This window comes from Rhizoctonia solani, chromosome 3, assembly GCF_016906535.1.
Source record: "Rhizoctonia solani chromosome 3, complete sequence".
Lineage (NCBI taxonomy): Eukaryota > Fungi > Basidiomycota > Agaricomycetes > Cantharellales > Ceratobasidiaceae > Rhizoctonia > Rhizoctonia solani.
Genome location: NC_057372.1, coordinates 377683 through 395532, shown reverse-complemented (window position 1 = coordinate 395532; position 17850 = coordinate 377683). Strand labels below are relative to the sequence as shown.

Below are 17850 nucleotides of genomic sequence, written 5' to 3'. Positions count from 1 at the left end.
GAGAAAACCGACCCAACAATCAAACAAAGTAAGGGGGTCAAGCATTGTCAAAGGAATACGCGAAACCCCCTGAGCCGTGGGCGGTATGTCTCGGCATATCGGATCTCCTTAGCTTGGGGGCTGGGTCACGTATGTGAGATCCACGTTATCGGTAGGGGGATATAAAGTTGATCGAGGTTGGAAAACCCCACTAAGGGAAGCGAGCACGCGGTCCACGACTTCATTATAGGTTTATCGGCCTCTCACAAGTGAGCTACACTTGTAAGCGGCATTGACCGGACCTTTTTCGGCGACTATTTACAATGTAAACTCATGCTTCGAGTTCTGATTCATAGCATATCTAGGGTGTATGCGCGCCGTGGACGCACACCGTGGGCTTTGTTATGCACTGAACCTACGTGGGTATACCGTACATTTACCATCACATGGACCAACTTCTCCGTAACAACAAGGCACACATTGAACAAATCCGGCCCCGGTTTTCGGTGATCCCCCGATTTATCAGCGGGTCAAATTACCAAACGCAACAAATGCCAAATGAATCGTCAGGGACGGCCGAGTCGACTGGTTAGGCTCGTCTCAATATCCACGTTGAAGGCCATCTACAGTATAAACATTCTATCTATTGCCCATCGTCAGGCACTCAAGATTTGACATTAGTGTGACAAACGTCACATCTTGGCCTTCTTGTTGAGGTCCTGAAGTAGGCTACTGGACGTAAGCGCATGATCGCTAATAAAAGTTATGTTTGCGTCCATCTGGTGGACTCGCATTGATTACCAATGCAACCCAATTAGACACTGTCGCATAGTCACATAGTGGGGTACATCTAATTGAATACTAACAAGGGCCTACATACAAACCAGGCCTCCATGGGGTTGGCAAAAAGATAATCGCTACGAGACTAACGGCAAAAATAAGTAGCCAGCTAGGATAAAAACGAACGTGACCGTGCCGGGGCCGACGAATGAATGGGTATACAGTGAGGATTCATAGCAGAGAAGCGGACGAGTATGGTTGAGCTTGGAACCGGCGGGTATCTAGTAAAAAGGAACCTGTCCCAGTCAAATGAGAAGAAAGAGTGCCATGCGCTGCATTCGGCCGATAACGCTCGGAGATCGAGCATAAAAAATCGGGAATGAGGAGAAGAGATCAGAAATAGGAAGAGTGATGGGTGCGATAGAACATGAGATACCAGCATCCACCGGCTTACAACTTTCTCTAGATCAAATTGACTCTTGAGTCAAGCGGGAAATTTCAGTAATCAGAAGTTGGACCAGCTGATAACTTCATCACGAGAACTCCAAGCAGCGCCGGGAGCATTGCTCATCTCGACTTTAACGCCCAGACTTGTGCTCCTCATAGGCCGCTCCATCTTTTCTCCGGTTCTCACTGTCATCATAGAGTTAATATTAGCTTATGATCTTCATCGAGATCGGAAAACAAGACCCACATTTGGTAAACACATATGCGGGAACCGCGCCGACCTCGACCTCGCCGAACCGGTCTCGACCAACGACGCACCATTCATCGTCGAAAGTTTCCAGCAATGTGACCTGGCATCATGGGTCATCAGAACATCGATAGTGTACGGTAGGGTAGACGCGGATACTGACCTTGTCACCAACAGCCAAAACGAGCTCGTCGGGCAGAAGCGGCGGAAATACTGTTTGAACTTTACGAGTAATGACGTTTGAAGTGCCCGACGCCACGCTGTCGGTTCGACCGTGCGAGTGAGAAAATGAGCCGTGTGGTGAATGACTTCGGGCGAAACTAGCAGCCAACCCGGGAGACGACTGTCCAGATGCATCTGTGGCGATAGAATGAGAAATGCTCTATCCATCTAGAGAGATAGAGGTTAGTTGGTGGTACTTACAGCTGATCCGCACACTCTTCACGTCAGCCATGCTCAGACTGCTTGCTGCATGCCGGTGGGTGCGGTAAGGTACCCGAGAGCCAAATGAGAACCCTGAACCGAGCGGCTGACCAAATGTTCCCGCCGTCCCAGGGCGCGAGGGTACGTTCCGAATCGAAGAGCCATCCTGAGAAATAGGACTAATATGGTCTTGTGGGTTTGCACTCTGCACACTCATTACGCCTTCCCGTTCATTTTCTCGGCTTGTACGAAGCCCCAGATGCTGACCCAATTTCATCCCATCTCCAAATGTACTCTCTCGGAGCGGAGAAAATCTGATCGGTAATTCGACCTCCCCTTTATCCGCTTGTTGGTGTATTTCAAAGGTAGGGGAGGTCGGAGTAGTGGCAATCCCTGCGGCGACTGCTAGCGCCCTCATTGCACTCGAATGAGGAAGGTTCTGTTCCGCGTGGGCACGAACAATGGCCGGTCCGTAAAATGTATTAATAGAAGAGGGGGTTGTTGGAAACATCGCCGGGGGGAGAGGTGCGACAAGAGATGAATAGTCGCGCGTAGCTGCATGCGGGTTGTTCGCTCGTTGGATATCAATAGCCTTCAAGTTGGGGTGCATTCGAGAAGTGAGCGCCGCCTTGGGCACCGGCGATATCACACTGTTTGTAATCACAGCCCGGTTCACAACCTTGATTTGATTGCTCGAAAGTGCATGGTAGTCACTATATCAGTGTATTTGAAATGAACAGCCAAATCCGCCAAGCAACAAGAAAGACTTACGACGATTCAAAGGAGCTTCTCGATTTTTCACCGTATACTGCATTTACTACATGCGTATCATGTGAAGCATTAAAACTCATGCTCCGCCTCCATTGTACTTGATATTCGTTAGACTGCTTGGCCGCTTCAACCCCCCGCTCCATGGTTCTCGCCGTACGAGCGCTCGCCTTTTTCCTCTGTTGTCGAATCACTAGCGAGATCGCCAATATAACACACGTTGCACCCGCAAGGCATATCCCTACGAGGATAATAGGTGTCATAGTCCCTTGCTCATTGGGTGGTCCTCGCACGGCGAGGTATGGTATAATAGGTGTGTTGTTGGATGAAGGGGTATCGATAATTAGGGGGTGGGTGTTAGGAATGCGCACCAAGAGCCGTGAGCGGTGGTGGTGGCCGAGCCCCACATCGTGCATCTTGTTGGGTATAAACTTATGCCCAAGTCTACTGTGCGCTTGCATGTTGAATAACAATAGAATACGAATGGAAGAGTTTTTTCTATTTGTCGAGTATAGCCAGAAACGACAGTAAGGTTTAAAACGAAGGTGGAAATCGGTTGAGCCGGGGAAAGAGTCAGAGTATACAAGCGACGCAGGGAAAGTAGAGCCGTCGGTGAGGGCTACGAAAGGGGAAGGAAATAGCAAGCACAGGTCGCGCGAGCCAACCCATATGTGGTACACGCGAGGTGCGGGGCCGCGTCTAGCAACCAGCGCCATCAACAATATAATGGGAAGCAGCCAAGACCCTTGAGACTTCGCCTCATATGTGAACAAAAATCGGGGGATTACCAATAGCGGATGTACAAAATGTTCTATAACTATCGAGATGTATATATGGATGTCGCGACCAATTAGAACGTAACCAAGTGCAGAAAGTAGTATGGCACATAAATTCGAGCGAAGCTGAGGTGAGTGTTGAAATGTCTCAACCAGCATCAAATTCGAATGCCTCGGTTCTTTGTCACGTGCAAATTCTTTTTTGATATACCTCCATATATAGACAATACGGGAACTACCATGCAAACGAAGCAAACCTCTCACAAACCACCAAACCACCGCACGCTACATACAAAGCAGAGCAAAATCCAGAAGAAAACAAAAGTAAGAAGGAAACAGACAATCAGAACGGTAGCGCGGTCAGAGGGCAAGTAGTGCGGCATACCCTGGGGTACAGGTGCCATTAAGAGCTAATTTGGGTAAGGGCCGTAACGGCTGGAGGCGGAGTACCATAAAGGCGTATTTACGTTATGTTAGCTGAGTGGTTGCCGCGGCCCTCCTTGTCCACCAACGCCTACCTCGGCGACGGACTTCACCATAGGCTCAAGTCCTGGGGGGATGCCAAACAGTATCAATTATTGCAGGTTTAGTTTTTGATCAAACAGGAAGTTTTGGACTCAAGATGGTGTATGGGCCGTATCTTTGTTATTTCCGCATAAACCATGTGTGCCAATGCAGCATTGGACAAACCCTTGGCAAGGAATTCGATTTTGCCACAAAATCGCTTATAACTTAGGGATTGTAGACTGTATGGGCATATATTCTATACTGTTCAATAGCCCCGCTTTGTAGCTACTGAATGTATGTAAATGCAACGTGTCTCAACAATATATGCCAGAGCTATGCATGAAACAAGTTTCAAGGACTGTGGCCTAGGCTTTGTCCCTTGCATATGTTTTGGAAGGGTTGCCCATGTGTGTTTCAACCTGAATGTAAAACACTAGGTCAGTGTCTTGAGTGCTAATACAATGCTATATAGAGGCTTTTGGCATAAACAGACTTAGATATTACATGCATCTTAATATGCCACCTGTGTCACAACTCAGCTTGGACCTATGGTTCAAGAAGGCTTAAAGTCCGTGGCACTATCACCAATGGACTATGAGACAGGTAGAGGGGCAACTAGGGCCCGGGGGTTATGATAGGTGGGTAGAGGGCAACGACGGCCTGGTTAATGATTTAAGTAATGAGCACTAATGGCCAACAAGGGGCCTGGGCTAAGGGTGTGTATAAGAGCTAAGGTGAATTGACAAAGAGGTCAAGTCTTGCTGTTTAGCGGCGACTTGACCTGGTTTAAATACATGAGAAGAGCCACATCAAAAACAACAATACAAAACAGTGAGTCATTTACAATTTCACATCATATATCAAATATGTCACGTGATCTTGATGAGTCATAAATATATACCAAAAAAGGGAACTATCTCGGAAAAAAGGTAGAAAATAGTAAAAAATCATGTCATGCCAATGAAGGTCATGACATTACCCCCTCTTCAAGCTCCAACTGCATCAGGGTGTTCCATGTGGAATTCTTTTATGGCTTCTTGAGCGTTACCCACATTATCCACTGGTTCCCACGAGTTGCTTCCTTCGTCGTATCCCTTCCACTTGACTAAATACCAGAGTTTCTTTGATTTGCCACGCCCTTTCCATTTGCTGTCCAAGATTCTTTCAACTTCATATTCTTCCTCACCTTCTTCTGTAATAATAGGTGCAGGTTGAGGAGGGTCGCGTCCGTGAGGGTCAGGATGGAATTTTGTCAGAAGATTAATGTGAAAGACTGGATGTATGCGCATGGTATGAGGTAGTTGTAATTTATACGCATGCAATCCAATTTTTTCAGTTACCAAGTAGGGACCTAGCTTTTTGTGGCTAAGCTTGATGGATGGTCTATCGGTGGATATATTCTGATGACTTAGCCAAACTTTGTTCCCTACTTGAATTTCTTCTTCTTCTCTGTGACGTTGATCATAGAAGTGTTTCATCCTTTCTTGGGATATTGATAACGTTGCCTTGACTTCATCATAGCCCTTTTCTAAGAATCCTGCATGTTCGTCTGCGTTAGGGACTGACTCATCTGACTTTTGACCAACTGTAAATCTTGGATTATAGCCATAACATATTTGGAAAGGGGATTTGCCTGTGGAAGTCTGTTTCAAATTGTTCAAGGCAAATTCGGCCAATGGCAATAGTGATACCCAGTCTGATTGACAATGATTCCCAAACATGCGTATAAAGATCTCGGCCTCTCGTTGTATTTGTTCTGTTTGACCATCTGTTTGAGGATGGTAGGCTGTAGAATAGGTAGGCTTGATGTCTAGCCTTTTATATAGATGACAAATAAACTTGGCATTAAATGTAGGACCTCTATCTGAAACAGTACTCCTGGGGAGGCCATGTAACTTCCAGATGTATGTGATGAATAAGTTGGCAATGTCAATAGCCGACGCTGTGGATTGGGTAGGAATAAAATGGACCATTTTTGAAAATCGATCAATCACGGTTAGGATAGCATCAAAGCCTTCTGAAACCGGTAATCCCACAATCATGTCATAAGCTATATCTTCCCATGGGCGTTCAGGAATTTGTAATGGCTTTAGCAGTCCCACAGGTACTTGATTTGTTGGTTTGGACCTGATACAGGTTTCGCAGTGGTTGACATAAGAGTTGACAAACTTTTTCAGCGATGGCCAGTAATAACTTCTGGAAATAAGTTCTAATGTCCTGGCTTGTCCTGGGTGTCCTGCCGCCAAGGCGTCATGCCTAGATTCTAGGATAAGGTTCCTAATGGTATTATCTTTCGGTACAAAGATTTTTCCTTGATACCATAGTAGTCCTTCTCTTAATTCCCAATCCAAAACCTTTTCCTTGTTCTGGAGTTTGAGCAGAATCTCTTTTAGACGGTCATCCTCGTAAATAGCTTTGCCAATTAAATCATTGATTTCCTGATCCAGGGTGATTGATGCAATGAAAAGTTCCGGTTTCAGGAGAACTTGGTTCTCTACCCCCCCTTCAAGGGGTACCAAATCGTAGCGCCGCAAAAGGATATTGGCCTTCTTATTCTGTGCCCCAGGCCTGTAATTGATCTGGAAATTATAGTCCACTAGGAAATTTGCCCATCGAATCTGTCGTTTATTCAAGGATTGTGATGTAGAGAAGTATTCCAGGTTCTTATGATCCGTCAGAACTTGGACTGGTAATTCTGATCCTTCCAGTAGGTGGCGCCATTCTTTAAATGCCCTGATAACTGCCAGTAATTCCTTGTCAAAGATATCGTAGTTTTTTTCAGCTGGGGATAGGGATTTAGATAAATAGGCTACAGGGGCTAATTTCCCTTCTAGATTACGTTGAGATAGTATTGCTCCAGTGGCATAATCCAAGGCGTCACATTCCACATAAAATTGCTTTGTGGTGTCTGGTTGTAAAAGCAGAGGTGCTGATGTAAGACATTTCTTCAGACCATCGAAGGATTGTTGTTCCGCCTGTTCCCATTTCCAGGTACTATCTTTTTTGAGCAGGTTGTACAGAGGTCGTGCCATGTTGCCAAAATTAGGGATAAATCGTCTATAAAAGTTTACAAATCCTAAGAATTCTTGGATGTTCTTGACATTCTTAGGTGTTGACCAGTTCATAGCATCTGTAACTTTAGACTGATCCACTTCTACGCCGAATTCAGATATAATAAACCCTAAGTAATCGATTTTCTTGACGTGGAAATGACATTTTTCAATGTTGCAGAAGAGATCATTGTCTTGTAACCTTTTAAGTACTTCTCGTACATGAGCTTTGTGATCCTTTTTGTTCAAAGAGAATACCAGAATATCGTCCAAATAAATGATGACGTAGACATCCAGAAGATCCCTGAATATCTCATTCATCATGTCTTGAAAAGCCGCCGGTGCATTTGTTAATCCAAAAGGCATGACCAAATATTCAAATAGTCCGTATTTTGTTTTGAAAGCGGTTTTCCATTCATTGCCTTCTTTGATTCGAACTAGGTTATATCCTGCCTTGAGATCAAACTTGCTGAAGATCTTAGCACCTTGTAATTTCTCAATGAGATTCTGTGGCAAGGGCAGGGGATAAACGTTTTTCTTGGTCATACTGTTCAAACGCCGATAGTCCACACACATGCGTAACTTCCCATTTTTCTTTTTGACAAATAATATGGGAGAGGCCATAGGGGATTTAGACGGGCGGATTAAACCTGCTTTGAGTTGTTTCTCAATAGTTTCTTTAAGTTCCGCATCCTCCCTTGGACCTAAACTGTATATGGGACCATGTCGTGGTTGTGCATCCGGGAGTAACTCAATGGCAATGTCATAAGGACAATGGGGAGGTAATTTTGATGATTCTTCCTCTGAAAATACCTTAGAGAATTCTTGATAAGGAGTGGGGATTTCTTCTACTGCTTTGAGTTCTAAGACAGTAGGTATAGATAAACAGTTGTTGGAACAATACAAGGAATTAAAAACAAGTGTATGTTTTTCCCATGAAATTTGGGGATTGTGTTTCTTTAACCATGACATTCCTAAAACCAATTGGTGATTGCCAATATTGGAAATATGGCATTCTAGTTCTTTGGTGTGGTTGCCAATGGTGCATTTAAACCAAGTAAAATGAGTAATTTGGCCAGAATCAATTTCTCGGCCATCAATAACGCGTAGTTTCTTGGGAATTGGATGTATATAAGTTGGTAGTCGATAGGCTTCTACTAAAAGAGGGTGGATGAAGCAGGAAGTTGCTCCAGAGTCGATCATGGCTTTTCCTTGAAAAGGTTTAGCCAAAAAACTTGATTTTTGGGATTTAGGAGTCTCACACGGATTTGCAGAGAATGATGCATATATTTGAGATGTATTACATAAGGACAGTATTTCAAAATCATTGTTCTCATAATGCAAATCCGCAAGCATACAGCCAAGTGCCTTACTCCTTAGTTGGCCTTGGCTTTTCCTTTTCCCGACTCTTCCTCATCAGAAACTACTTCAATACGACTTTCTTCTTTAGGCCTTTCCCAAGACCATTCAATATTAGCCACATGTCCAGACATGGGCTTAGAAGGACAGCTGCGCGCAAAATGTCCCTTGCCACCGCATATGTGGCAGGTGAGGTTTGAAAAGCCCCTTCCATCAAGATCCATGGGACCTGGGCCTTTAGAATTAGATGCTAGAACAGGGGTGGGGGCAATGATAGTCTTGACAGGGGCAGCTGCAGCAGGGCGTTCGTCCTTTTTGAGAGATGGGAATGGAATCATTGTATCTTTTGTTTCCCCATTCCACCTCACATTTGGCATATTGCCAGAGGTGGTGCAAACAATGGAAGTGATAGCACCCTTTTTGGCGCAACGAGTGGTGGGATCGATCATATAAACATTGTCCCCAACATTAAGGCGAGTACGAGTGGGAGTGGGGTTGGAATTGGAAGTGGGGACAGCAGTAGGAGTGGCACGAGTGGTAGAAGCAGAGGGGTTGGATAAGCGAGTGGATTCAATATGATTTGCAATCTCCTCTGCCTTGTCGTAGACTTGCTGAGCGGTAGCGCGACGCCACTGGAACATTGTTGAAAGCATGATGTCCTTAATCTCGTTCTTGAGGCCGTCGTAGTATTTGTCACGCAGCGTCTCATCACTGTACCCAAGAGAGACTGAGTACTGTTGGAATTCGCAAGTATATTCCTGGACCAAAGCCTTCTGTCGCAAGTTGTTCCATTTTTGCCAATATTTCTCATCGCAATTAGTGTCCACATAATGCTTAGTAAACTCGGCCCAAAAAATGTCAATATCTTCCAAAAGAGGCACTGCTTCTCCCCTAAACACCTTCCTTTCTTTATATGGGCGCACCCAGTCTTCAGCAGCTCCCTCAAAATATGATGTAACCCACAAAATCTTTTCCTCGTGGGATTGGTTGGCCCCTTTTGCCCTTATGTAAGCTTGGCAGGCAATGATGAAATTGAGTGCGTCTTCCTTTTTGCCACTGAACTTGTTTGGCTTGGCAAATTTTAAATTGGAGGAAGACGTTATGGGAGCAGGAGGAATATTTGTGGCTGTACTGGTGCCAGCAGGTGGAGGTGGGGGAGGAGGAGCTGTGGAGCGAGAAGGGGAAAGATGAATAAGATGGTCTTGCACCACTTGTATAGAAGCAGCCGCTCCTTGGATTTGGTTGGAATAAAATATATGCTGGTTACGCGATTGCTCGCGATGTTCTTCTAGTTCAGCTCTTAATAGAGCTAATTGATCTCCTTGTGCCTCATAGGCTCCTTGTAGTTGCAAGAATTCCTTTTTTAATACAATCATATTTTGTGCAACCATATCAAGAAGCTCATGATCCAACATTTGATCAAAAGACATGGGAGAATATACATGAGGCGGCACAGCCGCAGCTGCAGGAGTATGAGTACGTGAAGAAGGGGCAGACCATCCCGATTGGATTTGGGAAGGGGTCAGATTAGTCTCTCCCATTGCGCCCAAACCAGGCATTGTCATATGAGACTGCGAAAAACTCATATTCTTTGTAATAATGGATACGCCCTTTTCCGTCTTGGGTGATATCCTGAATAGAGCAATGCAAGTTATCTAATTCTAGCTCTTTTTCCACCAGTAGTTGGTCTTTTTCCTCAATGCGCCTTTCTTGCTCTTCAATTGTGAGAGCTAGATCTTGATTATGGGACTCGAGATTGGCAATGAGGTTTTTTTGTTCTTGAAGGTCTGCCTCGTATATATTATTGAGGCACTCGGCAAAGGACTTGTGGTGTTTGATATGGGCTATTGTTTGGACTAGTCCCGGTTCCTCAATACGAGCAATGTGTTCTTCAAGATTATTGATGCGACCAACTAATACGTGATTAATGTCGTTGATGGTTTTTTCAAGGTAGAGATAACGGGTGACAATGGAATAGGGCCAAAAGATGGCAAAAAGGATGAGGTCTAGAAAATCAAACACTAGGATGCGTTCCCGATATAAATTGGTACTCGATCAGATAGATAAACGGGTTTATAGTTCAAACTACTAACTGTTTGCTTTCCCACTAGCGTTAAACAATCCTTTTACTAAAATCAGCAGCTGTGTATGAGCGTGATATTAGTCAGGGTTTTTGTAAGCGGAGGTTCAGCTGACTAACAGCGTATGACTAAAGGTGCGGACACCCTGGTATGCGGACAATTGCTAGCAAGGGGCTATCCCGCGGCTTTACTGACACTCGTATTCCTGTCTTTGACTATTACACAGGGGCTACGATGTGATGCCTTTTCAAGCGTTGGTGCTTATCCAAGCGTAGGTCTCGTTTGTTGACAAGAGTACGAGTAGAAAGACTTGACCTAGTGTCACGACTCAGCTTGGACCTATGGTTCAAGAAGGCTTAAAGTCCGTGGCACTATCACCAATGGACTATGAGACAGGTAGAGGGGCGACTAGGGCCCGGGGGTTATGATAGGTGGGTAGAGGGCAACAACGGCCTGGTTAATGATTTAAGTAATGAGCACTAATGGCCAACAAGGGGCCTGGGCTAAGGGTGTGTATAAGAGCTAAGGTGAATTGACGAAGAGGTCAAGTCTTGCTGTTTAGCGGCAACTTGACCTGGTTTAAATACATGAGAAGAGCCACATCAAAAACAACAATACAAAACAGTGAGTCATTTACAATTTCACATCATATATCAAATATGTCATGTGATCTTGATGAGTCATAAATATATACCAAAAAAGGGAACTATCTTGGAAAAAAGGTAGAAAATAGTAAAAAATCATGTCATGCCAATGAAGGTCATGACAACCTGCCTACATCAGGAAAAACCATTTTTGGGGGATGTTGTTACAAGCCCAGGTCTGTAACACCATAACACCTGCATGTGACTGCCACCTTGTTGCCACCTTGTTGCCCCTGTTCTCCTTGCTCTCCTTGCCCTCTGGCCCTCTCTCTCCAGCCTGTTGCTTTCATGCAACTCTCTTGCACCTCCACCTCATCCCTCAGGTACCCAAGGATCCCATGTGGTTGTTGTGCTCATTTGCACAACATTGGCCCTGTTGTAGACACATCTGATACCAGGGATTTTATTCCAATTTTCTTGATTTTAAACAAAGCCAAATGGACAACATTTTTGATCATGTGACATTGGTGCTTATATCATACACTAAGCGCCAAGTCACATCCCCATCTGCGCTTAATCAGCATACATAGCCACCTCCACCTATGATGTCATCATGACACATCAGTGACACATATGCATGAGTAAGGCCAACTGCAGAGCAGGGTTCTTATTGGATTAGACATTGCATATAACACATTTGTAATTAGTAGATGTCCTAGATGTCTGTTGGGACATTGAGGAGATGGTGCTTGAGGCTGTGGGGTACAAAAATATGAGAAAGTTGCTTAAGGCAACAACAATCCTAACTACGGTGACAAGCAACTATCCTATGACAACAACACCACTTAAGGCAATGGCAAGCTATCTAAGTACAATGACAAAGCCACTTAAGGTGGTGTAGTGTTATCTAAGTGGTAACCTAAGTATTTACTGGGCAGTAAGGCCCTCATACACTGAGTAGATGCAACAAGAGGTAATTGACCTGGGTGTTACCATGGTTGGTTGGCCTCCTTATATATTCTAAGTACAGACTACTTACAAATACAAGATATCAAATATGTATTCCAATAAGAACCCTGCTCTGCAGTTGGCCTTACTCATGCATACATGTCACTGATGTGTTGTGATGACGTCATAGGTGGAGGTGGCTATGTATGCTGATTAAGTACAGATGGGGACGTGGCTTGGCGCTTTAGCGTATGATATAAGCACTGATGTCACGTGATTGAAAAAGTAGTCCAATTGCCTTTGTTTAAATCCAAGAAAATGGGAATAAATCCCCTGGTATTGAGTGTGTCTATGACAGTAGACTTGTAGAATATATAAGGAGGCCAACCAACCATGGTAACACCCAGGTCAATTACCTGTTGTTGCATCACACATTGTACAAGGACCCTACAGTCCAGCAACCCTACTTAGCCACTAGTCCCACACCGCCTTAAGCAGCTTTGCTGTTGTACTTAGATAGCTCACTGTTGCCCATATAGGCTTGGTCATCATAGTATAGCTTGTTGTTGTTGTAGGTAGCTTGCACACTGCCTTACGCGGTTCTCACTTGTACACACCTGGCCGCAAGCGCCCTCCGCCTTGACGTCCTTACAGACATCTAGGACACTAGGTAATCAACCTTATGTTGGTTACAAACCGTTCTGCAACACCCACCACTAAGCCCAACCACCAAGAAGGTTACCTGTACTAGCACAAGCAAAATCACGTGATTGGACTCCCCTTTCAGCTGGAATAATCAAAGAGCTGTTGGTCCCACGTAGTAGCGAATTGCTATAAGGCAGGCTAACCCTATTGCCCGCATACCCACAGTTGCTGCACCTTCTACCAGCAACCTCAGACAGCAGATACACCTGCTTGCAGAAATTAGACCCTACATTACGCCCGCCCACGGCTGTAATTAGTGGCACTTACTGTCCAACACTAGGTTGTTTGACGCAGAGGTTGAGCGTTTGCGTAGTAAAGCACTCATAAGTCCTGATATAGGCACCCCTGGCTATACAGCCCCCATCTTCCCCCACTTGCCCACCATTACCTCTCAGACCCCTACTTGCTCATCCTCCCAGGCTTCCTCCCACGCTGGCCAATCCTACCCACCCACACATCACTTGGCAACCTGTTCCCGGCCACCCTCTAGAGCCTGCTCCCCAATCAATCCGGAGGAGTTGGGACCCCAACTTCCGTCAACCCCCTTTGTTGAACTCAGGGAAGTATCCCTTGAGCGCGTCACACATCTCCTCCTTGGCCTCCTTGGCCAAGTTGAGAACCTCAAACAGAAGTTTGAAGAAGTCCGAGAAGCAGGGGTTGAGGCCCAAATCAACCTTGAAAACATCTCCCAGACAGTCAATACTGTCAAGGACGGGCTCAGGAGCCTCCAACTCCATGGGCCAAGGACCCCAGAGGACCAGAAACCCCTGGTCGTGGAAGCAACACCACGCCCCCTACCAAAAGCCAACCCTACTGGAACGGCTAGTTGGGTCTCCTTCTGGGTGGAACCTGCCAAGGCCCCTGCCATTTTTGCCCAGCCCACACCGGTCCAAGCAATACCCCCACAAGTCCCTTCTCCCCCTACATCTCCGCGTCTCCAATCCCCAATTGGAGCCACTGCCCCTCCACCTCCGGCTCCAGTTGCCGCCTACCCTGCCCCGGTCAAAGTAGACCACCCAGATGCCTATACAGGCAAGATTGGGAGCAAAGCCAAGCAATGGCTTACAAGGATGTTGGCCTGGACCCGGCTAAACTCACGCATGTTCCCCACAGACCAAGAGGTCCTATCATTCCTTCTCATGAACATGAAGGATTTGGCGGGAGCATGGGCGCACCCTCACCTTGATCAGCTTGGATCACACCGGGCCATCATCTGAACTGTTGAGGGATTCAGAACGGAGTTCTTGGCAGCATTTGGTGACCCTGACGCCACAAGGGCCACCAAGCGGAAAATCACAACCCTTACCCAGTCCGGCACATGCGCAGATTACATCACAAAGTTCAGAACCCTTGCAATGGAACTGGACTGGAATGACGCAGCCCTCAGAGGCCAGTTTGCCCATGGCCTCCACTGGGAGGTCAGCCGTCAAATAGCAACCCGTGAAAGTTGCCCGCATACCCTCCTCAAGCTGCAGAATGCAGCACTTGTCATCAACAACGCTCTCTGCAAAGAGCAAGCTAGCCATCCGCCAAAGGATAATAAGCCTAGCAGACCATCCAACCCTGCAAGGGGGACAAGTACCGGCCAGTCCACAACCGGTTCAAAGAAACTCTCCAACAACCCCAACTTTGTGTTGGAGGAGGAGCGCAACCGCCGCCGCGCCGCAGGTGCCTGTATCAAATGCGGCAAAATGGGTCACAAGTTTGTGGAATGCCGCACGGGCTGGAAGGCTACCCTGGCTGAGGATAAGGGAAAAGCCAAGGAAACTGCCAAGACTGGCAAAGACTCTGAGTACCAATTGGGAAAAGAGTAAGGGTACCTGCTGCCGCGCGCAAGGACCCCAAGGACTCTGGGCTTGTTGAATTTTGTAATATATCAAATAGCATCAATAAAATATCCCCACTCTTCACAATTTCAATTAAGCCAGAGAAACAAGTGGACCTACTAGAAGTCCTGATAGATTCAGGCGCCACATCATCATTCCTTCACCCTTGCACCGCGGAACTACTCCGCCTACCCCTGATAGATCTTCCACAACCCTGTACCGTCACCATGCTTGATGGGTCAAGCCCCCAGGCAGGCAAAATCTGGAAGAAGGCAAACCTGACCTTCTCCTTTGATGGCAAGCGCATGACCAAGACCTTCCTTATATGCAATACAGGGTCTCATGCCGCTATCCTAGGATTGAAATGGTTGGACGCACACAATCCAGAAATTGATTGGAACACATGCACACTCTCCTTTCCCCATGCACCACCCAAACACGTGGCCATTGCCAAGGAAGAGGAAGCCAACAAAAACCCCCTAGAAGGAGTACCCTCCAAATACCATCAATACGCCAAGGTATTTGGAGAAGAAGAATTCAATAAGCTTCCCCCCCATTGGCATTACAATATTGGTATTGAACTCACAGAAGAAGGACCCTTGAATTCACCTCTCTACAGCATGACCAACGCCAAGTCATCCACGCTCAAGGACTGGCTCAGGGACAAACTCAGGGCTGGAAAGATCCGCCCCAGCAAGTCTTCCATTAGTTCCCCTGTTATGTTTGTACCCAAAAAGGATGGTTCTTGTTGCCTTGTAGTTGACTATTGCCGCCTGAACAATTGGACCAAGAAGAACGTTTACCTGCTGCCCCGTCCTGATGACCTCATGGCCCAGCTCTGCGGCGCTAAGATCTTCACAAAGCTGGACCTACGCTGGGGATACAACAATGTCCAGGTTAAAGCAGGTGATGAATGGAAAACCGCCTTCTGGACCAAATACGGCCTTTACAAATCCCTGGTCATGACATTTGGCCTGACAAACGCTCCTGCCTCCTTCCAGCACTTCATGAACAACTTGTTCAAGGACCTGTTAGACGTATGCATCATCATTTATCTTGATGACATCCTAATCTACTCCAAGGATGACACATCTCACACCCAGCATGTTCATGAGGTCCTGCGGCGCTTGATGGAAAACCAGCTGTTCTGCAAAGCGTCCAAATGCACGTTCCATGTAACTTCCGTGGAATACCTGGGGATTATTGTGTTGGATAAAGGCTTTAGCTTGGACAAACTCAAGATCCAAGCCATCCAGGAATGGCCCACTCCCACTAAAGTCAAAGAGGTCCAGTCCTTCCTTGGCTTTGCCAACTTCCTCCGCCAATTTGTCGCTAATTTCAGTCACATGGCAAGGCCACTACATAACCTAGTCAAGAAGGACACACCCTGGGTATGGAGTACCAAGGAACAGGAAGCCTTCCAAGGATTGAAAGACGCCATTACCACTGCCCCGGTACTTTGTCATGCCAACCCCTCCAAGCCATACTTCCTCAAGACGGATGCATCAGGCGCAGCCCTAGGTTCCATACTAAGCCAACAACAGGATGACGGACGTCTACACCCCTAGGGTTCCTATCTGAATCATTCAAAGGGGCCAAACAGAATTACGACACCCACAATAAGGAACTATTAGCTATCATCTGGTCATTTGAATACTGGCGCATTTTCCTAGAAGGCACAAATCATCCAATCACAGTCTTCACAGATCACCGGAATCTGGAATACTGGAAGGAATCAAGGACCTTTAATTGCCACCACGCACAATGGCATCTCTTGCTAGCAGGATATAACTTCCAAATTGTGTACCGCCCCGGCAAACAGTTGGGAAAGCCCAATGCCCTCTCCCGCCAATCAGACCATGCGGACGTCCCCCCTGCCAACCAAACCATGTTGCCCGGACCAGTCTTTGCCAATGTTGCCTTAGTAACCCTGGAAAAAGAGTTACAACGCCAGATCAAAGCTGCCTTAGATCAAGACAAATCCTTAGAAGAAATACTCCAATTCCTCCAAAGCAAATCAAAGGCACCCTTGTCCATCAAAAGGGCCTTCAAGGACTACCAAATGGAAGCAGGACTACTCTTCTATCAAGGCCGGATTGTAGTCCCTGACGTTGGAACCCTGAGAACAGATCTACTGCAGATCTTCCATGACAGCCCCCTGGCTGGTCACCCAGGAAGGCAGCAAACGCTGGAACTGGTCTCAAGGAACTATTACTGGCCCGGAATCCGCGCAGCCACTTACTGGCATGTGGACTCTTGCAAAACCTGTCAGCAAATCCGGAAACCCAAGTACACGTCTATTCCGCCTCAACCCCTAGAGCTACCAACGCGCCCCTGGCAACACATGTCATATGATATGATAGTGGACTTACCTAAGGATGGAAACAGCAACTCTATCTTGGTCATTGTAGACAGCTTCACCAAATATGTCATCTTGGTGGAATGTTCCAAAAAGCTCAAGGCCCCGGAACTGGCAGATCTATTCCTACGGCACATATGGAAGCGTTACAGCATGCCCAAAAAGACAGTCTCAGACCAAGGGAGGGTCTTCAACAACAAATTCCTAAAAGCCCTGTACCAGTGCCTAGGAATAGACCCTCACTTCTCCTCTGCTTACCACCCTCAAAGTGACGGACAAATGGAACAAGTAAACCCCACCGTGGAACACTTCCTGAGGGCCTATTCAGGGGTCAACCAAAGGGACTGGGTCAAGTGGTTACCAATGGTGGAGTTTGCCTACAACAATGCAACACACAGTAGCACCAGCAAATCTCCCTTCAAGGCACTGTATGGGTGGGAACCGTCCCTGACCCCAAGCAACGTACCAACAGATGTCCTGGAGGCTGATGACATGGCAACCCAAATGGAAGCTCAATGGCGGGAAATAGAGGCCACACTCCAACAATCAAAATCACGTATGACGGCCAGAAGAACAGGGGATCCAATTAGCTTTGAAGTTGGGGAAGAAGCCTGGTTAGACGCCAAGAACATGAAGCTGAAAACCCTAAGTCCCAAGCTAACGGAACAACACCTAGGCCCCTTTGAGATAACGGAAAAAATCTCCAACTGTGCGTACCGCTTGAAACTCCTGCCATCAATGAGGATCCACAACGTCTTTTATGTGGGGTTACTGTCTAAAGTGAGAAGGGATGATAAGCGCGCCTTCAAGAACCAACCTCTGCTGGTGACCATAGACAGGGAAGAGGAATACAAGGTAGAAGGTATCACAGACATGGAAGAAAGGAATGGGAAATGGTTTTTCAGGGTCAAATGGAAGGGATATGGGTCAGAAGAGAATACCTGGGAACCAAGGGAAAACCTCAAGAACGCCAAAAAAATCCTAAAAGATTTTTGAGAAAGAGATGAAAAA

General features: G+C 46.4%; 5 protein-coding genes across 5 annotated transcripts; 2 read left to right on the top strand and 3 right to left on the bottom strand.

Moving 5' to 3' along the window:
* Positions 1 to 1264: 1264 nt before the first annotated feature.
* On the bottom strand, positions 1265 to 3060 carry RhiXN_02498 (uncharacterized protein; the record flags this gene model as incomplete). The annotated part of the gene is made up of 5 exons (XM_043322315.1): positions 1265 to 1392; positions 1454 to 1556; positions 1617 to 1810; positions 1877 to 2589; positions 2648 to 3060. The coding sequence occupies 5 exons, from the start codon at positions 3058 to 3060 to the stop codon at positions 1265 to 1267; spliced, it is 1551 nt and encodes a 516-aa protein (XP_043177811.1).
* A 1853-nt stretch (positions 3061 to 4913) lies between these two features.
* RhiXN_02497 (Retrotransposable element Tf2 protein) lies at positions 4914 to 7949 on the bottom strand (the record flags this gene model as incomplete). The annotated part of the gene is made up of 1 exon (XM_043322314.1): positions 4914 to 7949. The coding sequence occupies one exon, from the start codon at positions 7947 to 7949 to the stop codon at positions 4914 to 4916; it is 3036 nt and encodes a 1011-aa protein (XP_043177810.1).
* A 404-nt stretch (positions 7950 to 8353) lies between these two features.
* RhiXN_02496 (Retrotransposon gag protein) lies at positions 8354 to 9895 on the bottom strand (the record flags this gene model as incomplete). Its single annotated transcript, XM_043322313.1, has 1 exon — positions 8354 to 9895. One exon carries the CDS (start codon positions 9893 to 9895, stop codon positions 8354 to 8356), a length of 1542 nt encoding a protein of 513 aa, XP_043177809.1.
* Positions 9896 to 11164: 1269 nt separating this feature from the next.
* RhiXN_02495 (Retrotransposon-derived protein PEG10) lies at positions 11165 to 13871 on the top strand (the record flags this gene model as incomplete). Its single annotated transcript, XM_043322312.1, has 2 exons — positions 11165 to 11237; positions 12994 to 13871. 2 exons carry the CDS (start codon positions 11165 to 11167, stop codon positions 13869 to 13871), a joined length of 951 nt encoding a protein of 316 aa, XP_043177808.1.
* Positions 13872 to 14009: 138 nt separating this feature from the next.
* Positions 14010 to 17835, top strand: RhiXN_02494 (Retrotransposable element Tf2 protein; the record flags this gene model as incomplete). The annotated part of the gene is made up of 3 exons (XM_043322311.1): positions 14010 to 14464; positions 14539 to 16001; positions 16049 to 17835. 3 exons carry the CDS (start codon positions 14010 to 14012, stop codon positions 17833 to 17835), a joined length of 3705 nt encoding a protein of 1234 aa, XP_043177807.1.
* Between the last annotated feature and the right edge of the window lie 15 nt (positions 17836 to 17850).